Below are 15,592 nucleotides of genomic sequence, written 5' to 3'. Positions count from 1 at the left end.
ATCTCCTCTAAGAACAGCGTTGTGTGCTCAGTCAATGTGGGAGCAAAACATACTCTGTCTTTGTCAGGAGACAGCCTGTATGATTGTGAATAAAGTGAAGAAATTCTCTTGGCACAATACCAGTGGATGACCTAGATAATTGCTGTATCTTTGTAGGTCTCTCGTGCAATCAAGGCGCTTGCAGCTTGACAGTGTATTACCTCTTAGCAAGATGACTAACTAGACACTCCGTGCATTGATTTGCACAGTAGTTCTACCCTGACGTGCCCGTCTTTGTCTATGCTCGCTTCCCTCCGGAGTCTACTTTTTCTGCTCCATACTTCCTTTTTTTAAAAAGGAAAGAATTCTAGCATTTACAAAGCTGGCTTTCTTACGTCATTGTTACACAGCAGTAGCTCCTAGCTAGGTCCGTGTTTGCCATGCTGTGCTCTAGATGATACTCCCATTTCGAAGTGCATTTCCAAGTGAATTGTAGGCTAGTTTTAGCCTTGAGAAAGAACTCCAGCCTTCACAGCATTCACCAAGCCGAAGAGGATAAAACCCATGAAACAATTTCAGCAGCCTTCATCGGGAGCAGAAGTGGAGTAGTTTGTACTTCGTGTAAAACACTCAGCGTTGTAGAGTGCTCATTTATGCTTTTCATTAAAAAAACAATCTCAGGGAAAATTGTCCTCCACTCCCAATTAACAAAGGCAATGCCAACATTTTTAATTACGTTTAAATGTGTAGCCCTTGTTGCTTTCAATGGCATTTACTTATAAGCGTATGCACTTAGGAGTAGTGGGGGAGTTTAGGAGTAGGAAAAAAATAGTTCAAGGGCCAGGTTGCATTGAGTTCTGGACATCCAAGGGGCTGGGCTTGTTTCTTCTTAACAGCAGACTCTCAGGTCCATAGTAAACCCTTCTGAAGCTGAGAAGAGTTCCAAAAGATGGCACAGTGGTTTGCTGTTCAGAACCTCTGCAGGGGTGGAGGACCGATTAAGATGGTCCGCCCCAGGAGGCTGATAGATCCAAATGGTTTCCTGATGGCTCTTGGGGATTTTCCTGTTGCCTCGGCTGGTGATTCTGTCGAAGCCCTGGTCAATCTCTGGAATGGAGAAATGGCCAGGGCAGTGGACACGATTGCTCCTGAGCGTCCTCTCTCATGGACTGGAGCCACACCATCCCCCTGGTTTTCCAGGGAACTGATGGCAATGAAACAAGTGAGACAGAGACTATTGGCGGAAAACTCGGAGTGAATCCAGGCGAACATGGGCTAGAGCCTATCTGAAGGCCTACTCCGTGGCAATACGGGCAGCAAAAAACCTTTTTCTCTCTGCCACTATTGCATCTGCAAAGAGCCGTCCAGTGGAGCTGTTTCGGGTGGTCAGGGGCCTTTTACACACTGGCTCCCAAGAAGAGAATTTAGACCTTTCAACAGAGCACTGTGACCAATTTGCCCAGCACTTTGCATACAAAATTGCTCATATCTGCTCTGACTTGGATGCTATAGTGGATGTAACTCTAGCACCTGCTTGTCCAGTATTATGTGGACAGGATCCTTGGAGAGGTGAGAGCCACCATGTGTGTACTAGATCCTTGCCCTCCCTGGCTTATAAAAGCAGCTGGGGACGGACGGACTTGCTGAGTAGGTAAGTGGAGTGATCAATGCCTCCCTTCACCAAGGCAGGGTGCCAGCCTGCTTGAAGGAGGCAGTGGTAAGACCCACAATGAAAAAGCTTTCCTTGAACTGTATTGGATAACTACTGGCCAGTCTCCAACGTCCCATTTTTGGGCAAGGTATTTGAGTGTGTGGTGGCCTCCCAACTCCAGCGATTCCTGGATGAGATGGATTATCTAGATCCATTTCAATCTGGCTTCAGACCTGGTTATGGGACAGAAACGGCTTTCGTTGCCTTGGTGGATGACCTTTGCCAGGAATTGGACAGGGGGAGTGTGTCCCTGTTGGTTCTGCTGGACCTCTCAGTGGCCGCATTGCTGGGATGGGACTTGGAGGCACTGTTTTACAGTGGCTCCATTCCTTCCTGGAGGGGTGGACCCAGAAGGTGATGCTGGGGGATTCCTGTTCGACTCCTTGGCCGTCGGCCTGTGGTGTCCCTCAAGGTTCGGTTTTGTCCCCCATGCTATTCAACATATACATGAAACTGTTGGGAGAGGTTATCCAGAGTTTTGGGGTGTGGTGCCACCAGTATGCTGATGATGCCCAACTCTACTACTCCTTTCCACCCAATTGCAAGGAAGCTGTTCCTGCGCTAAATCGGTGTAAGTTGGCAGTAATGGACTGGATGAGGGCAAACAAATAGAAGCTTAATCCAGACAAGACAGAGTTGCCCCTGTAATTATTATTATTATTATTATTTATTTATAAAGCGCCATCAAGTTTTCATGGTGCTGTACAGAACAAACCTGGCCAGTCGAAAGGCAGATCTGGGAGTAGGGGTTCAGCTAGCTTGGGTGTACTTCTGGATTCAGCCCTGAGCTTGGATGCCCAGGTTTCGGCGGTGGCCAGGAGTGCATTTGCACAGTTAAAGGTAGTGCACCAGCTGTGCCCATTCCTAGGGATGTTGGACCTGGCCATGGTGACATGTCTTAGTTACATCCCGATTCGATTACTGTAACATGCTTTACATGGGTCTGCCTTTAAAGAGTGTTCAGAAACTTCAGCTGGTTCAAAGAGCTGCAGTGAGTGTTGACCGGGGCTAGTTACAGGGAGCACACAACTCCCCTGTTAAAACAGCTCCACTGGCTTCCAGTTTGTTTCTGGGCACAATTCAAAGTGCTGGTTATGACCGATAAAGCCCTATGAGGCTCGGGTCCAGGTTATCCAAAAGATCATGTTCTCCCTTACAAGTCTGCCCATGCTTTAAGATTTTCAGGGGAAGCCCTCTCAGTCCCACCACCATCACAGGCACACCTGGTGGAAACGCGGGAGAGGGCCTTTTTGGTGGCTGCTCCAGTGCTCTGGAACTCTCTTCCCAGGGAAACTAGACTGGCTCGCTCCTTGATGTGCTTTAGGAGGCAGGCAAAGACATTTTTGTTCTGGCAGGCCTTTGGCGAATAATCAGGACCTCTATCTGTGCTAAGGACTTTAAAAATTGTCATTTTAAATGTTTTAATATTGGAATATATTTAATATGTTTTTAACTTTGAATATTGTTATTTATAGGTTTTAAATGTATAGGTTTTAAATTTTGTAATGCCGCCTTGATGCCCAGCATTGGACAAAAGGCGAAATATAAATAAACATAAACATAATAATAATAATAATTAAAATATCCGGCAGACATAGGCAAGCCCTTGCATACCCCTAATGTAGCCCATTGAGATTTTGGCCAATCAATTACTACACTGACTGGGTTCAGGCAACACAATTACCAATGATGGTTTAGTTAATGGTTGGTTTTTTAACCAACGGTTGGTTATTTGGCTGAAATAACCAATGCAAATAAACAGCACTGCAGAGTTGACTATTTGAACCACCATTGGTTATTGCGTTGTGGGGAGGGTATCGTTGCTTATTTCCTTGGCCACCGTTGGTTACTTTGTCAGGCGCAGAGTCACAACGCAAGAGCGATCGAAGAGGTGGCTGTCACTCTAGTCCAGCCAGCAGGATAGATTTTTCGGCAGCAATGGCTGATGGGTAATTAGTGGGAGGACTGAGCAGGGAGAAAAAGTGGGGGATAAGTCAACTCAGCGACGACTAATAATCAACTCAACACTGATTCTGATCCACACCATGGTTGATTATCGTGTTGTGTGGGGAGTAACCCTTAGAGAAATATCTATGCAACTGAGATTGACAAGTATGCTCCATTAGGATAGGGGCATCCTAAAACACGGATTTAATTTCAAGAATAGATTTTATGCGTATTCATCAAAACAAGTCATAGTGTTGGGTTTTAATCATTTAGACCCTTTATTCATGAAAAAAACCCCACAACCGACAAACACTGTTGTCTTTAGGGTGAAAATACTCATTTTCAAATCACAGCTAGTAAACCATATCAGATCTGCTATGTCTGCAGACCCGTTTCCTCCTAGGCAAATGAATTTTTATATTGCTATGTGGAGAGAACAGATTTTCACTATACATCCATCCCCTTGGTAACATGGCACAGTCAAGACTCCTCAGCAATTGGTGCAAAACTGAGGTTTTCTACAACTATGCAGCCACTGCAACTAATACTTTCAGCATGCTTGTATGTTTCCATGTTTCTTTGGAAAAACATTTCATCAGCAAACACTATTGGCCTTGAGCTAGAGGTCATGTATGCTAATGCAACGTAATGTACATGTCTAAATTAAAACAAACCATAACTGTTTAGGGGAAGATGTTTCCTACCAAATCTATGAGTTGCCCTTTTTGAACTGATGGTGTTTCTACACCCATGACTTCTTTCTTCTGACTTCGTCAATATCAGCTGTAGTATCTAGACTAAATCAAGAAGGGGAGTCATATCTAGAGAAATTGGTTTTAGGCAATTAAAGGCCCACTGTTTTGTATTTGTTTACAAAAGACTTTGCATAGGTAATGGAACCCGACACCCAACTCCTTTCTATCAAGCTGGTGTGACAGTCAAGAAGACCAAAACAGGCTGAGATGCTCAGAGATTCTGAGGGTTCAAATCAGGAAAGTATCCCCACTAAAAAAAATAATCAAAGTAAAAGGGCACTGCAATGCAATCAATCCATGCATATATCATAGCTACCAGACCTTTCTTCTTATTGCAGCATAATCAAGAACCTCTATTTTGCTTCTGTCTTTAGTAAGATCAAACCAAATATCTAAATATTCTAAAAGAATAAATATGAACCCATTGGAGATCTTGATAAAATATACGGGAAAGAGAAAAACAGAATTTACGAAAAAGCCCATATTTAACAGTTCTGTATCATACACACAACATTCTTGGATCTCCAATATGATTCTCCATGACTATTTAAATATATATAAAAATATAATCACCAGATTGCATATAGACTTTCCATGTGAAAATACACTGCACTACTTAAAATTTACCAAGACCACATGGATCTTAAGAACTATGCCCATGAGCCATGAATTTATCCTCAAATACTCATTTTTGAACTAATTTTTCTGAATCATTGAAACAATGGATGTAATTTGGACAGAGATACAAAGCTAAGGAAAAAGAAAAACACGTAGTGTTGGACAGACCTTGACATCTTATTCATAAACTGCCTCAATTTACTATTTTCTATCCATATTAATAAAATTGATGCCAATTGTTCTAACAATTATATGCATCTAACTAGCATCAGCCATCTTTGGAATTCCTAGGAAAGCATTCTATGCACACAGTATAAGGTGTTATCGTAATGTAGTGGAAGCTTGTGACCCTCCAGAGGTTTTGGCCTACAACTTTCAACAGCCCTAGCCAGCATAGCCAATGGTGAGTGAGGAATGATGGGAATTGTAGGCCAAAACTACGTACATGTTCCCAAGGCCCCTTTTACTGAATCCTACTTTTAAGCTCGAGTTTCTGAATGATTCTGTATATCCAAGTCCTTAGCAGGCCCTTCTTACGCAAGCCAGTAACATTAAACCACTGATCTGGATTCAGGTTTCAATACTGAACATTGTCACCTCGGGGTCAGGTTTAAGTTATAGAGAATCCTCTCTTTGACTAAAGTGTAAGGCTTAAGAAATCTGTAGAGCAAGAGCAAAGTCTGTAGTCATTCTAATGTATTCTTCTGCAATACATAAAAACCGGAAATGGAGGGGGGGAAACCCTTTAAAAGTTTCTTAATAACAGGGGGGAAATATTTAGTTGTCGGGTGGGGGGGAATACTACACTATCTTCTTGAAAGTTTTCTTCTTTTTTTAAAGAGGAGAGAACATTTGGCTATTGAAACATTTCCATTAGGTTGGATTCAGGGTTCCCCTTCTGTCTGTGGAAGGGACTAAAATCCAGTAAACAGTTCTACTGGAGAGTAAGGAGAGCTGATTTTTTTGCAGATTCCCCACTCCAGACATTGTACTAGAACACACACACACACAGTTCTACAGAGAAGATTTCAGGAGATCCTGTGTAAGGGGAAGGAGGAATTGCAAAAATCCCCTCCACCCCTTTTTCGCAGGGACTCTTTATCCAATCTATTAAGTGTTCCCATTCATCTCCAGTGATATTGCATATACAGAGTAAGTAACAATTAATTCTCCATCAAGGAAACAAAGTGTTTCAAGGAAATGCATAATAAACAGTTAAATGATTTGGGGAAAGCTGCATACATCTTGAGGCAACTTCACAGAATTCTGGGGAACTTTTTTCATCTGAATTGTCAGTGAATCTATCGTCTGTTTCTTCTTGAAGTAGAAGTAGACTTGAATAAATCATCCTGTAAATTGATGACAAACATTTCATTAAGACATGAATAGTGTCACATTTTAAAGCAGTCCAATTTTAACAGATCAGTATCAATATACAACCATTTACAGTGAGATCTGTATTCATAAAAGAATTGAGTGTCATTGAGTTCAGGAATTAAGGTCTCTGCTTCATGAACATCCCTTTCAGAATCAATGAGCAAAACAAAAAACAAAAAACAACCAGATTAAACCTCAGAGAAGAAAGTTCTGAGAGATAATTTGTGGGATGATTTCCTTTCTTTTTACTATTCCTTTCAGCAATTGAGACATGCCTGAGAAATCTTATCATTTATCCTGACGACCCAAACAAACAAAAACGTCACTACATGGAAATATCTTTCATTTGTCAAGATGCGAGTCAACTAAGTGCCCTGAGACACTGCTGTCTGTGGTGGGTCAGCAATCCCTAGCAGAGGGACTTGCCAGCAGAGAACCTCTGCATATGTTCTAGTGGCAAGGACATAAAACATGAGAGGTGCAGACCAAGCAATCCCGTGTTCTAGATTGGCTGAGGTGTGCTTACTAAGAGTGTAAACCAGGGGTCCTCTGGGTTCCCCCATATGGCCCCGCCCCTTTCCTTGTCCCAGCCCCCTTCCTCCCAGCCCCCGACTGTTGGGTGTGGCTTCTCAGTTTTGGTACTGTGTTATCCCCATTCTAAAAGGTTGAAATGCCTCACTTTAGGCTCTGTTACCGGCAGTAAGAGCAAGGGGTTGGACCTGATGGCCTTATAGGCCCCTGTGATGTTCAGCTGCCTTAATATGCATTAAAAGTAAATATATGTGAAGTTAATGGGTTATATTATGCATAAAGTTCCAGGAAGTAAGTAGGCCTCAATGTACTTACAATTTCTATGCACAGGCTGAGTGTGAAAGTAGAAGGGGTGTGTGTGAATGCCTGAGTGCTGATTGGATAGTGGCAGGGAAGTGCTTGGATTGGCTGTGTGAGAGGTGGAGGAGCTGGAGAAATGTTGCTTTATATAGAGAGTCTGAGCTGACAGCAAGTAAGGGGTATGATGTGAGACAGAAGTGTAGGATCCTGTGGGAGAAGTGTATGATCATAACAGAGTGTGTGGGTTATGATTCTGTGAAGTGAAGGGTAGAAGTGGATGATTAGAAGAGAGTTAAAGTGTATGATTCTGTGAGAGGCAGATCCTGAATAGGAAGGTTTGGTGGGGGTTATTGTGCTTTAGAATAGATAGTAGTATTCTATAGTGGAACCTTTTAAAGAAAGAACTGATAGAAACCTTGTAAACGTACGCATTTGAACTGAGGAAACCAATAAGCTTATGTACACGCACTCACTCACGTTAATAAACTCAAATTACATGTAAACAACTTGTGTGGTCCGTGGAGGAGTGACTGAGGAGAGAACACTTAATGGTGGCAGCGGAATGGGAAACTGAGGGCTAGGTTGCTGGGCTGTGGAGCTGCGGGGCCTAAAGAATAAAGGCGAGACAAGAGCAGCAGCAGTAGGCCTAAACCCTTACACACGTCATCAGCACAGAGGGGATTGCGTGGTTCCGAGTGCTGGTGGCGTGGAGAGTCCTGTCAGCTAGTTTGTGGGCGTCTCAGGTGAAGCCAAGGCAACACAAGTGGGCAGGACATCACAGCCCCTTTCAACTCTACTATTCTATGATTCCAAACTCAAAGAATAGAGCTGTGCCTATGGGGCTGTATATAAATGCAATAAAATAATGAAATAAACTACAACAGTATTTTGGCCCTATCCCCTTTTAGCCTTTGGCCTCACGCACCACTGGAATGCGGTCCCCATCTGCTTCTTGGGAACTGAATTTGGCCCTTGGGCTGAAAGCCGTTCCAGCCATTAATTCAGCTGCTATGAGGCAGGTGGGAGCATGATGATCGAGTCATATAAGACCTATCCTACAACATTTACATGGTTACCAATTCATTTTGGGGCTCAATTTAAAACACTGGATTTCACCTTTAAAGCCTTAAATGGTCTGGGACCCAGTTATCAAACGACTGCTTGTTTCCCAACATGAACCAAACCAACATTTGGGATCATCTCAGGCCCTGCTCTCTGGTTCCTCTGAAAATCATATGGTGAATACCAGAGGCAGGGCCTTTTCTGTAACTGCACCAAGATAGTGGAATTTCCTCTCTGAAGAGATCTGGCAAGCCCCCTCACTTCCAGCTCGTAAGCATGCTTCGAAAGCATCCATATTCAGGAATATCTTTTATAATTATTTTAAAAATCTGCTTATATTTCATTGCTTTTATAAATCTTGTAGTCATCCTGTTTTTACTTGTATTTTATTGTTATTGATACTGTTATTGTTCATATTTTTATAAGTGCCTATTTTTTTTGTAAATGGCAACAATGGTAAAATATGTATAGATTTTGCAGATTTGCATCCTCAACCCCTATTATTATTATTATTATTAATTATTATATCCCGCCTTTTCCCCAGTATTGGGACTCAAGGCAGTTTACAAGATTAAAACGTATATAATCAAAACATATAAATTACAAAAGTTAAAATAGAATTAAACCTACGGTAAAATTAAAAACATGTTAAAAAATTTTAAAACTGTAACAGGTTAAAAAGGTGGGATCCAATACATTAACACAGGTCCAGTATAGTTCCAAAAGCCTGCTGAAACAAAAAAGTTTTTGCCTGCCTCCGAAACTGTAGCACAGAGCCTCCCTGGGAAGAGAGTTCCAGCATCTCTTGGAGTGAGAATATTAGATTTATTTTTATATAACAAGAGCCAGCCAGCCTGCCTACCTGCTCTCTGGTTACCCGATTTTTGCCAAGGACATGTTAACAGAAAATCAAGTTGCCTAGAGAATTACCTATTAACTTCATACTGAGTTCAGATCACAGTATTAGGAACCACAGAAGGACAGGGCGTGTAATAGCACAAACGTATATTTAATCTAGATTCTATGGATGTGAGGGCGTTAGCTTTTTCCTTTTTCTTGTAGGAGAAGTATGAGATGACTGTGTCTCAGATGAGAGCCTTAAGAGTACATGGTAGGTGACCAGGTTTTATTCCTGCAGATTAGTTTTAATTAATTGATTGATTTACAATATTTGTAGACCACTCCGCATCCAAAGGTTTTGAAGCAGTGAATGGCAAATGGACTCTGCAAATGTTAGGTTTGCCAGCCATCTCAGACAAGGACAGCTTTGGCCACAGCATCTATTGAATTAAGAATTAGGGAGATGGGGGCATGGTCAGAAACCTCTCCGGGTGTATTCTGTGTCTTGCTGAGGGGAAAACCCAGTCTAGAGACGGTCTTATGCACTGGATTTGTGTGATGAATGTGTCATCATGCTCAGATGGAGCAAATGCCGTACATCTCGGTTTCCCGAATCTTCCAGGAAGGGATGCAGCAGGTTTCTAGGTCTTTGATATGTTAAAGCCAAGGGCCTCTTATAAAAGAATGGATTCACTCAGTTAAATACACCCACACCACACTGCATAGCAATTATTGCCACTAGCAATTTGAGCCAATTCTACATGCAATGTACTGAAAAACAGGGATCATTTACATTAAGAACAGAGAAGTTCACCCACAAGTAATTGTCTGTCCCAAGGCATTACAGCAATCTAAAAAACATTTCCCAGAGAGATCAGTTATTTTTCCTTATCCACAGCTACTGCTTGTGGAAGAGCAAAATGGTCCAATTTCTGTAAACCGCCCAGAGAGCCCTGGCTATGGGAGCAGTATATAAGTGCAATAAATAAATAATAAATAAATAAATAAGAGTTGACAGTGGAGCAAATTTCGTATTTTTATTTTTATTTTTGGTTAATTGGACTATTTTCTCATACTGTTTCTTTAGAAATAATAAAATGCTTTTCAATTATTATTTTTTTTAAAAAATCACAAACAGAGAAAAATACCATCATATAATAAGGGGCTGCCCTTAAAGCTGTTCCGGAAGCTGGAGCTAATGCAGAATGCTGCAGCTCGGCTGTTGTCTGGAGCTGCTCATTTCCAGCATGTAACTCCTCTGCTGAGAGAACTGCACTGGCTGCCTATTCGCTACTGGGCCAGGTTTAAGGTTCTTGTACTAGTGTACAAAGCCCTAAACAACTTGAGACCAGGATACCTGAGAGAGCGCCTTCTCCCCCATCAACCTGCCTGGTCACCTGACAGCATGGCCCTGGTGGTTTCACATGGACCTATCAACTCATTGGAATCCACCAGGGAAGAGCCTTCAATGTGGTGGCCCCTATGGTGTGGATTCCCTACCTCCGGAGGCCAGGCAGGCACCAACTTTGTATTCCTTCTGGTGCCTCCTGAAAACGTCATTGTTCCAGGAAGCCTTCTCTTCATGACCAGCTGTGGTTTAATGTGCACATCATTTCTTTTAAATGTACTTTGGTGTTTTTATTCTTTTATTCTATTTGTCCACTGAAATTCTTGAATGGGGAGCGGTATATAAATATTGTAAATAAAAATAAATAAAACACAATCATATAATTTAAAAACTGGTAAAGCCATGATTAAATTCAACAATAAAAGATCCAGCAATTCATCTCACACAACAGAAGAAACAAACCCCCAAGGCTCAAAGTCTGAATGACTGCCTAAAAAGAAAGCTCTTAACGGCACACTTGAGCCGGCGAAAACTCCAGACCTGCCAAATCTTGGAATTCTAAAGGTGCCACTATGAAAAAGGCTCTACTAGCTATGGAGGACATTCTTACCTCCAGTGAAAGTGCCCTCTGCAGCAAGGTCAGGAAGACAGTCACACTACTGTGTTGCGCATTAGATAATCGGCACTAAATACTGGCTTCCTGTAGGAACTTATTAAATCCCCATTCCATCTATATTAGCCAGCATTGAATAAAGGGATAAATCTGAAAATGCAACCAAGGTGCTCTTTCATGAAGACTATTACACAGCAGTGGCAGGCAACTCATAAATTCTGGCAACACACCCAGTTGTCAGGTTTAGGCCAGCCCTGTCAGTAAGCGTGTGAGGAGCTGTCTAAAACTTACACCCAAACAAGAGTCATACGGAAATCTGGAGAAACAGAAACAGAGTAAGAGTGTTTTCTGGTGCCAGCTAGTATATTTTTAGGCAGTTATTTGCAACTCCCAGCATTCAAACCAATAATCAGCCACCATAATTTAAGTTCTTATCCTTCTAGAATTGTTTCTCATTTTACTTCTTTCTCTGCCTGGCCTGCAAGCAAGGGAAACCTTGGCTGAATTGGATTACTGGAAGGCAACATTGAGTCCTACTGGAACTGAAGCATGGACATTTAAGCACATCTTTCATATAGGGCTTCTCTCTACATTTTCTAGTAACTGCTATTGATCCTTTTCAGACACAGTGAACACAGAGCACCAGGAAGCTGGTACACAGCGCTTTAAAAAAAAGGAAGTTAGAGAACAAGTAGGATTGCTACTAAACAAATGTAAGGAAACGTAACACAAAACATTGTCCATTGATATTTTGCTTACAGATTAAAGGAAATATGGTGAAGAGAAGACTTATACCTCATCTGATTCAAAGTTTATTCCTCTTGGTGCCTGGCTCTGTGAGCAGCTTCTGCTAGATGCTGATGTGCTCGATAATCTAAGCATTATAAAAAGGATATGGTTGTCACCATCAATGAAAGACACTACAAATCATAGACCTTATACCGATTGTATTGGCTTCCAATTTGTTTCCAAGCCCAATTCAAGGTGTTGATTCTTACCTATATAGCCCTAAATGGTTTGGGCCCAGGATATCTGAAAGATCGCCTCTACTTCATATGAACCTGCCCGTAATTTATTATCTCCTTCAGAGAGTCTGTTGTCTGTCCTGCTACCAAGCTGATGGGTACACATGACCCATCACCCTGACTGTGGAATTCCCGCCTTATGACAGTTTGGCCCCATCTTTGCTTAGCTTTAGGCAGGCCCTTGTAAACACGTTTTTGTCCCATCTGGATTTCATTGGGTTTTAAAACTGGATTAATTTGCTCTTTGGTTTGTTTTAAAGATGGTTTTGTTTTGCTCTGTCTTTAATATTTAATTTGATTTGCATGGGACTGTTTAAAATATGTATATTGCCTTGGAAGCCCTGCTAAGCAGAAAGGCAATTAGCTAAGGGAAAGATTAGCCAGATTAGCTAAAGGGAAACCAGTTATTTCTAGGGATGGATGAATCCGTTTTGTTTCAGTTTCTACAACTTTGAAGTGCAAGTTTATTCTATCCCATATCTGCACCAGTCTGCAATTTTTTTACTGAAGTCCGTGTTAAAATTTTGTATGCATTTCTCCTAATGTATGCATTTTTTCATTGGAGAATGGCTTCGCAAAATTCAAAATGAAAAAATGCAAGAATAATTGCGTCCCAGATTGTGGATTAGTTCTGCAAGTGCGAATTAGAACAGTTTATATTAAAATACAAACTAAACAAATTTCTTTCCTTATCTCTACTTTATCTTTGGGCTAAAAAATAAAGCTGTTTTACATTTTGGTCTGAAACGCAAACCTCAAACTAATTCCATACACCCAAGAAGCTTTGGACTTTCTCAAACAACAGCATTTCAATACTACATGGCAAACCCTTTTTTGAAACTGAGAAGAGTTTCAAAAGTGGTTTTTGAAATGGCAATGCAGAAGGGTGGGTGAGAATATCCTCCTGTTTAAAGGAAAACGATAAAAAAATATCCACAGGGCATGCCTAACTCCTGGAAAACACTTGGGAACGATTGTTTGAAACTGGGCTTTTGTAAATACCCCACCAGGTCTCTGATAAAATACAAACCACAGATAATAGATTAGCATTGTATCTCAATCTTAACACAGTGAACATTAAGTTAAACTGATTAACCATTATTTCTGCGCACTTGGAGGCCACCTCCCCTTCTTCTCCCATACCTGGTGCATTCCCATTTTTCTTTTTCCTACACACTTTCCAAACAACCTGCAAGTTCACGGAAATGATTGCACCAACCTTAGATTTGCGGTGGAAGAGGGAGTAAAGGACCCTTCTTCCAAATCAGAGTCATCATCTTCAATTACCTAGAAGGGAGGAAAAGAATAATGGTATATATTGGTATTTCCAACACCTACCCACCCACCCTGGTTTTTTTTCCCCTTTTGTTGCCTGCTCACTTTGTTATCACCTTCTCTGCTTTTCAGACTGATTTTAAGATGGTTCTAGATAACATTCATTCTGCATTATGAGCCATCTACTGGTGGGAAAGCAAACTATACATGTTAAATACAAGGATCTATGGTTTTTGACTGGCTTTGCTGGCCAAGCCAAATATTGCCATTGCCAGTTTCCCATTCCACCAAGGCAAGCACCATTCTGCAAAGGAGCACTCTGGCTTGGGTGCTGCCACTTGAAGGTGCTCTAGCACCTTTCCATAGCAGTGTCTGAACCCCTCCCCTCTGGCCTTTTCCCAAGTGAAGGGCCAGTGAAGAGAGCATCCAGTTGGGCGCCATTCTCCTGCCAGCCTTTCCGGCCTAATGGTGCTTCTGAGCAGCGTCCAGCAGCAGTATCGGGCATTGTTGTCTGTCGGTTTGGCCAAGGCTCTCCAAGTGCCTTGTTTATGCATTATGCTAAACAGGCTTCCTTTGAACTTTGGAGCTGGAGACTAAGTGCGGAGTGCCAAGCAACTGCTGGGGAGATCTCTGCAGTTCCAAACAGCTGGCTGCCTCTCATGCCGGCACCATACTCGCCATGGTGAGAATTTTTCTGCGTTGCAGTGGTTCCGCTCCTACTTGGATGGCTGATTCCTGAAGGTGGTGCTGGGGGATTATTGCTCTGTGCCATGGCTCCTAAGCCATGGGGTTCCACAGGGCTCTATCTTATCCCCTATGCTGCTTAACATATACATGAAGCCGCTGGGGGAGGTTATCCGGAGATGTGGACTGAGGTGTCATCAATATGTGGATGATACCCAGCTCTACCTTTCCATCAAACCCAGGTAAGGCAGTGGCTGTTCTGAACCAGTGCCTGGGCACGGTAATGGACTGGATGAGGGCTAACAAACAGACTCAATCCAGACAAGACGGAGGTACTGTTAGCGGGTGGTTCATCTGTCCGGCGAGGTGATGTTTGCCCTGTCCTGTACGGGGTTGCACTCTCCCTAAAGGATCGGGTCTGTAGTTTGGGGATGCTCTTGGATCCAGAACTGTCACTTGAGGCACAGGCGAACTCAGTGCAAAGAGCACCTTTTATCAGCTTAGGTTGATATACCAACTATGCCCTTATCTGGACAGAGATAGCCTAGCTACAGTTATCCATGCTCTCATAACCTCTCGTTTGGATTACTGCAATGCATTATACGTGGGGCTGCCTTTGAAAACGGTCCGGAAGCTTCAGCTGATACAAAACAGGGCAGCCCATTTACTAACAGGGACTGGCCGGCAAGATCACATTATGCCAGTCCCTTTACAACTTCATTGGCTGCCAGACCAGGTCCGGGCCCGATTCAAAGTGCTGGTATTGACATTTAAAGCCCTAAATGGTTTGGGGCCAGGTTATTTGAAGGAACCCCTCCTCCCATATGTACCTGCCCAGACCTTAAGATCATCTACAGGGGCCCTTCTCCGTGAGCCCCTGCCAAAGGAAGTGAGGCAGGTGGCTACTAGGAGGAGGGCATTCTCCGCTGTGGCACCCCGGTTGTGGAATGAGCTCCCCAGAGAGGTCCGCCTGGTGCCTACACTGTACTCTTTTCGTTGCCAGCTGAAGACCTTTTTATTCTCTCAGTATTTTAACACTTAATTTTAACTTAAATTTTACTGTTTTAACTCTGTATTTTAATTTTATATCAGTTTTGCTGCGTGGTTTTTATCCTGGTTGTGCTTTTTATACTGTATTTTGTATTTGTGCTTTTAACCTGTTGGTTGTTTTATTATGGTTTTAATTTTTGTGAACCGCCCAGAGAGCTTCGGCTATTGGACGGTATAAAAATGTAATAAATAAATAAATAAAAATTATTGAAGCCTTGTTAAATACGTATGCCCAATATCTACTGTGCATCAGACAAAAAGGGAATTTTGCAATATGTAGATCAGTAAAGTAACTACTCACCTCCGAATAACTCTTGGCAGGCATATTTCGGGAAGGTTGCTGTCTCGACGATTTAAAAGCTAGAATAAATCAGAGTAAGAAGTATTATTGTAGGGTACCAATATGCACAAAGCTCTTCTGAAGAATTTGTTACATCCTAAAAAAAACCCGCAGACCGAAGTGGTTCAAAATGTCAA

The 15,592-nt window shown here is 42.2% G+C and overlaps 1 protein-coding gene across 2 annotated transcripts in view; it reads right to left on the bottom strand.

The window, feature by feature from the left end:
- Positions 1-6,035: 6,035 nt before the first annotated feature.
- MRE11 (MRE11 homolog, double strand break repair nuclease) overlaps positions 6,036-15,592 on the bottom strand; it is a 39,905-nt gene continuing 30,348 nt past the window's right edge. For both annotated transcript variants that reach the window (XM_063127133.1, XM_063127134.1), the window contains exons 17-20: positions 15,417-15,475; positions 13,326-13,393; positions 11,877-11,955; positions 6,036-6,359 (exon numbers count right to left, since the gene is read on the bottom strand). In XM_063127133.1, the coding sequence (XP_062983203.1) occupies positions 6,312-6,359; positions 11,877-11,955; positions 13,326-13,393; positions 15,417-15,475 (254 nt within the window). In that variant the 3' untranslated portion in view covers positions 6,036-6,311. The remainder of the gene's footprint in view (positions 6,360-11,876; positions 11,956-13,325; positions 13,394-15,416; positions 15,476-15,592) is intronic.

The sequence above is a fragment of the Elgaria multicarinata genome, chromosome 5 (genome assembly GCF_023053635.1).
Source record: "Elgaria multicarinata webbii isolate HBS135686 ecotype San Diego chromosome 5, rElgMul1.1.pri, whole genome shotgun sequence".
NCBI lineage: Eukaryota > Metazoa > Chordata > Lepidosauria > Squamata > Anguidae > Elgaria > Elgaria multicarinata.
This window is presented reverse-complemented; position numbering and strand designations above follow the sequence as displayed.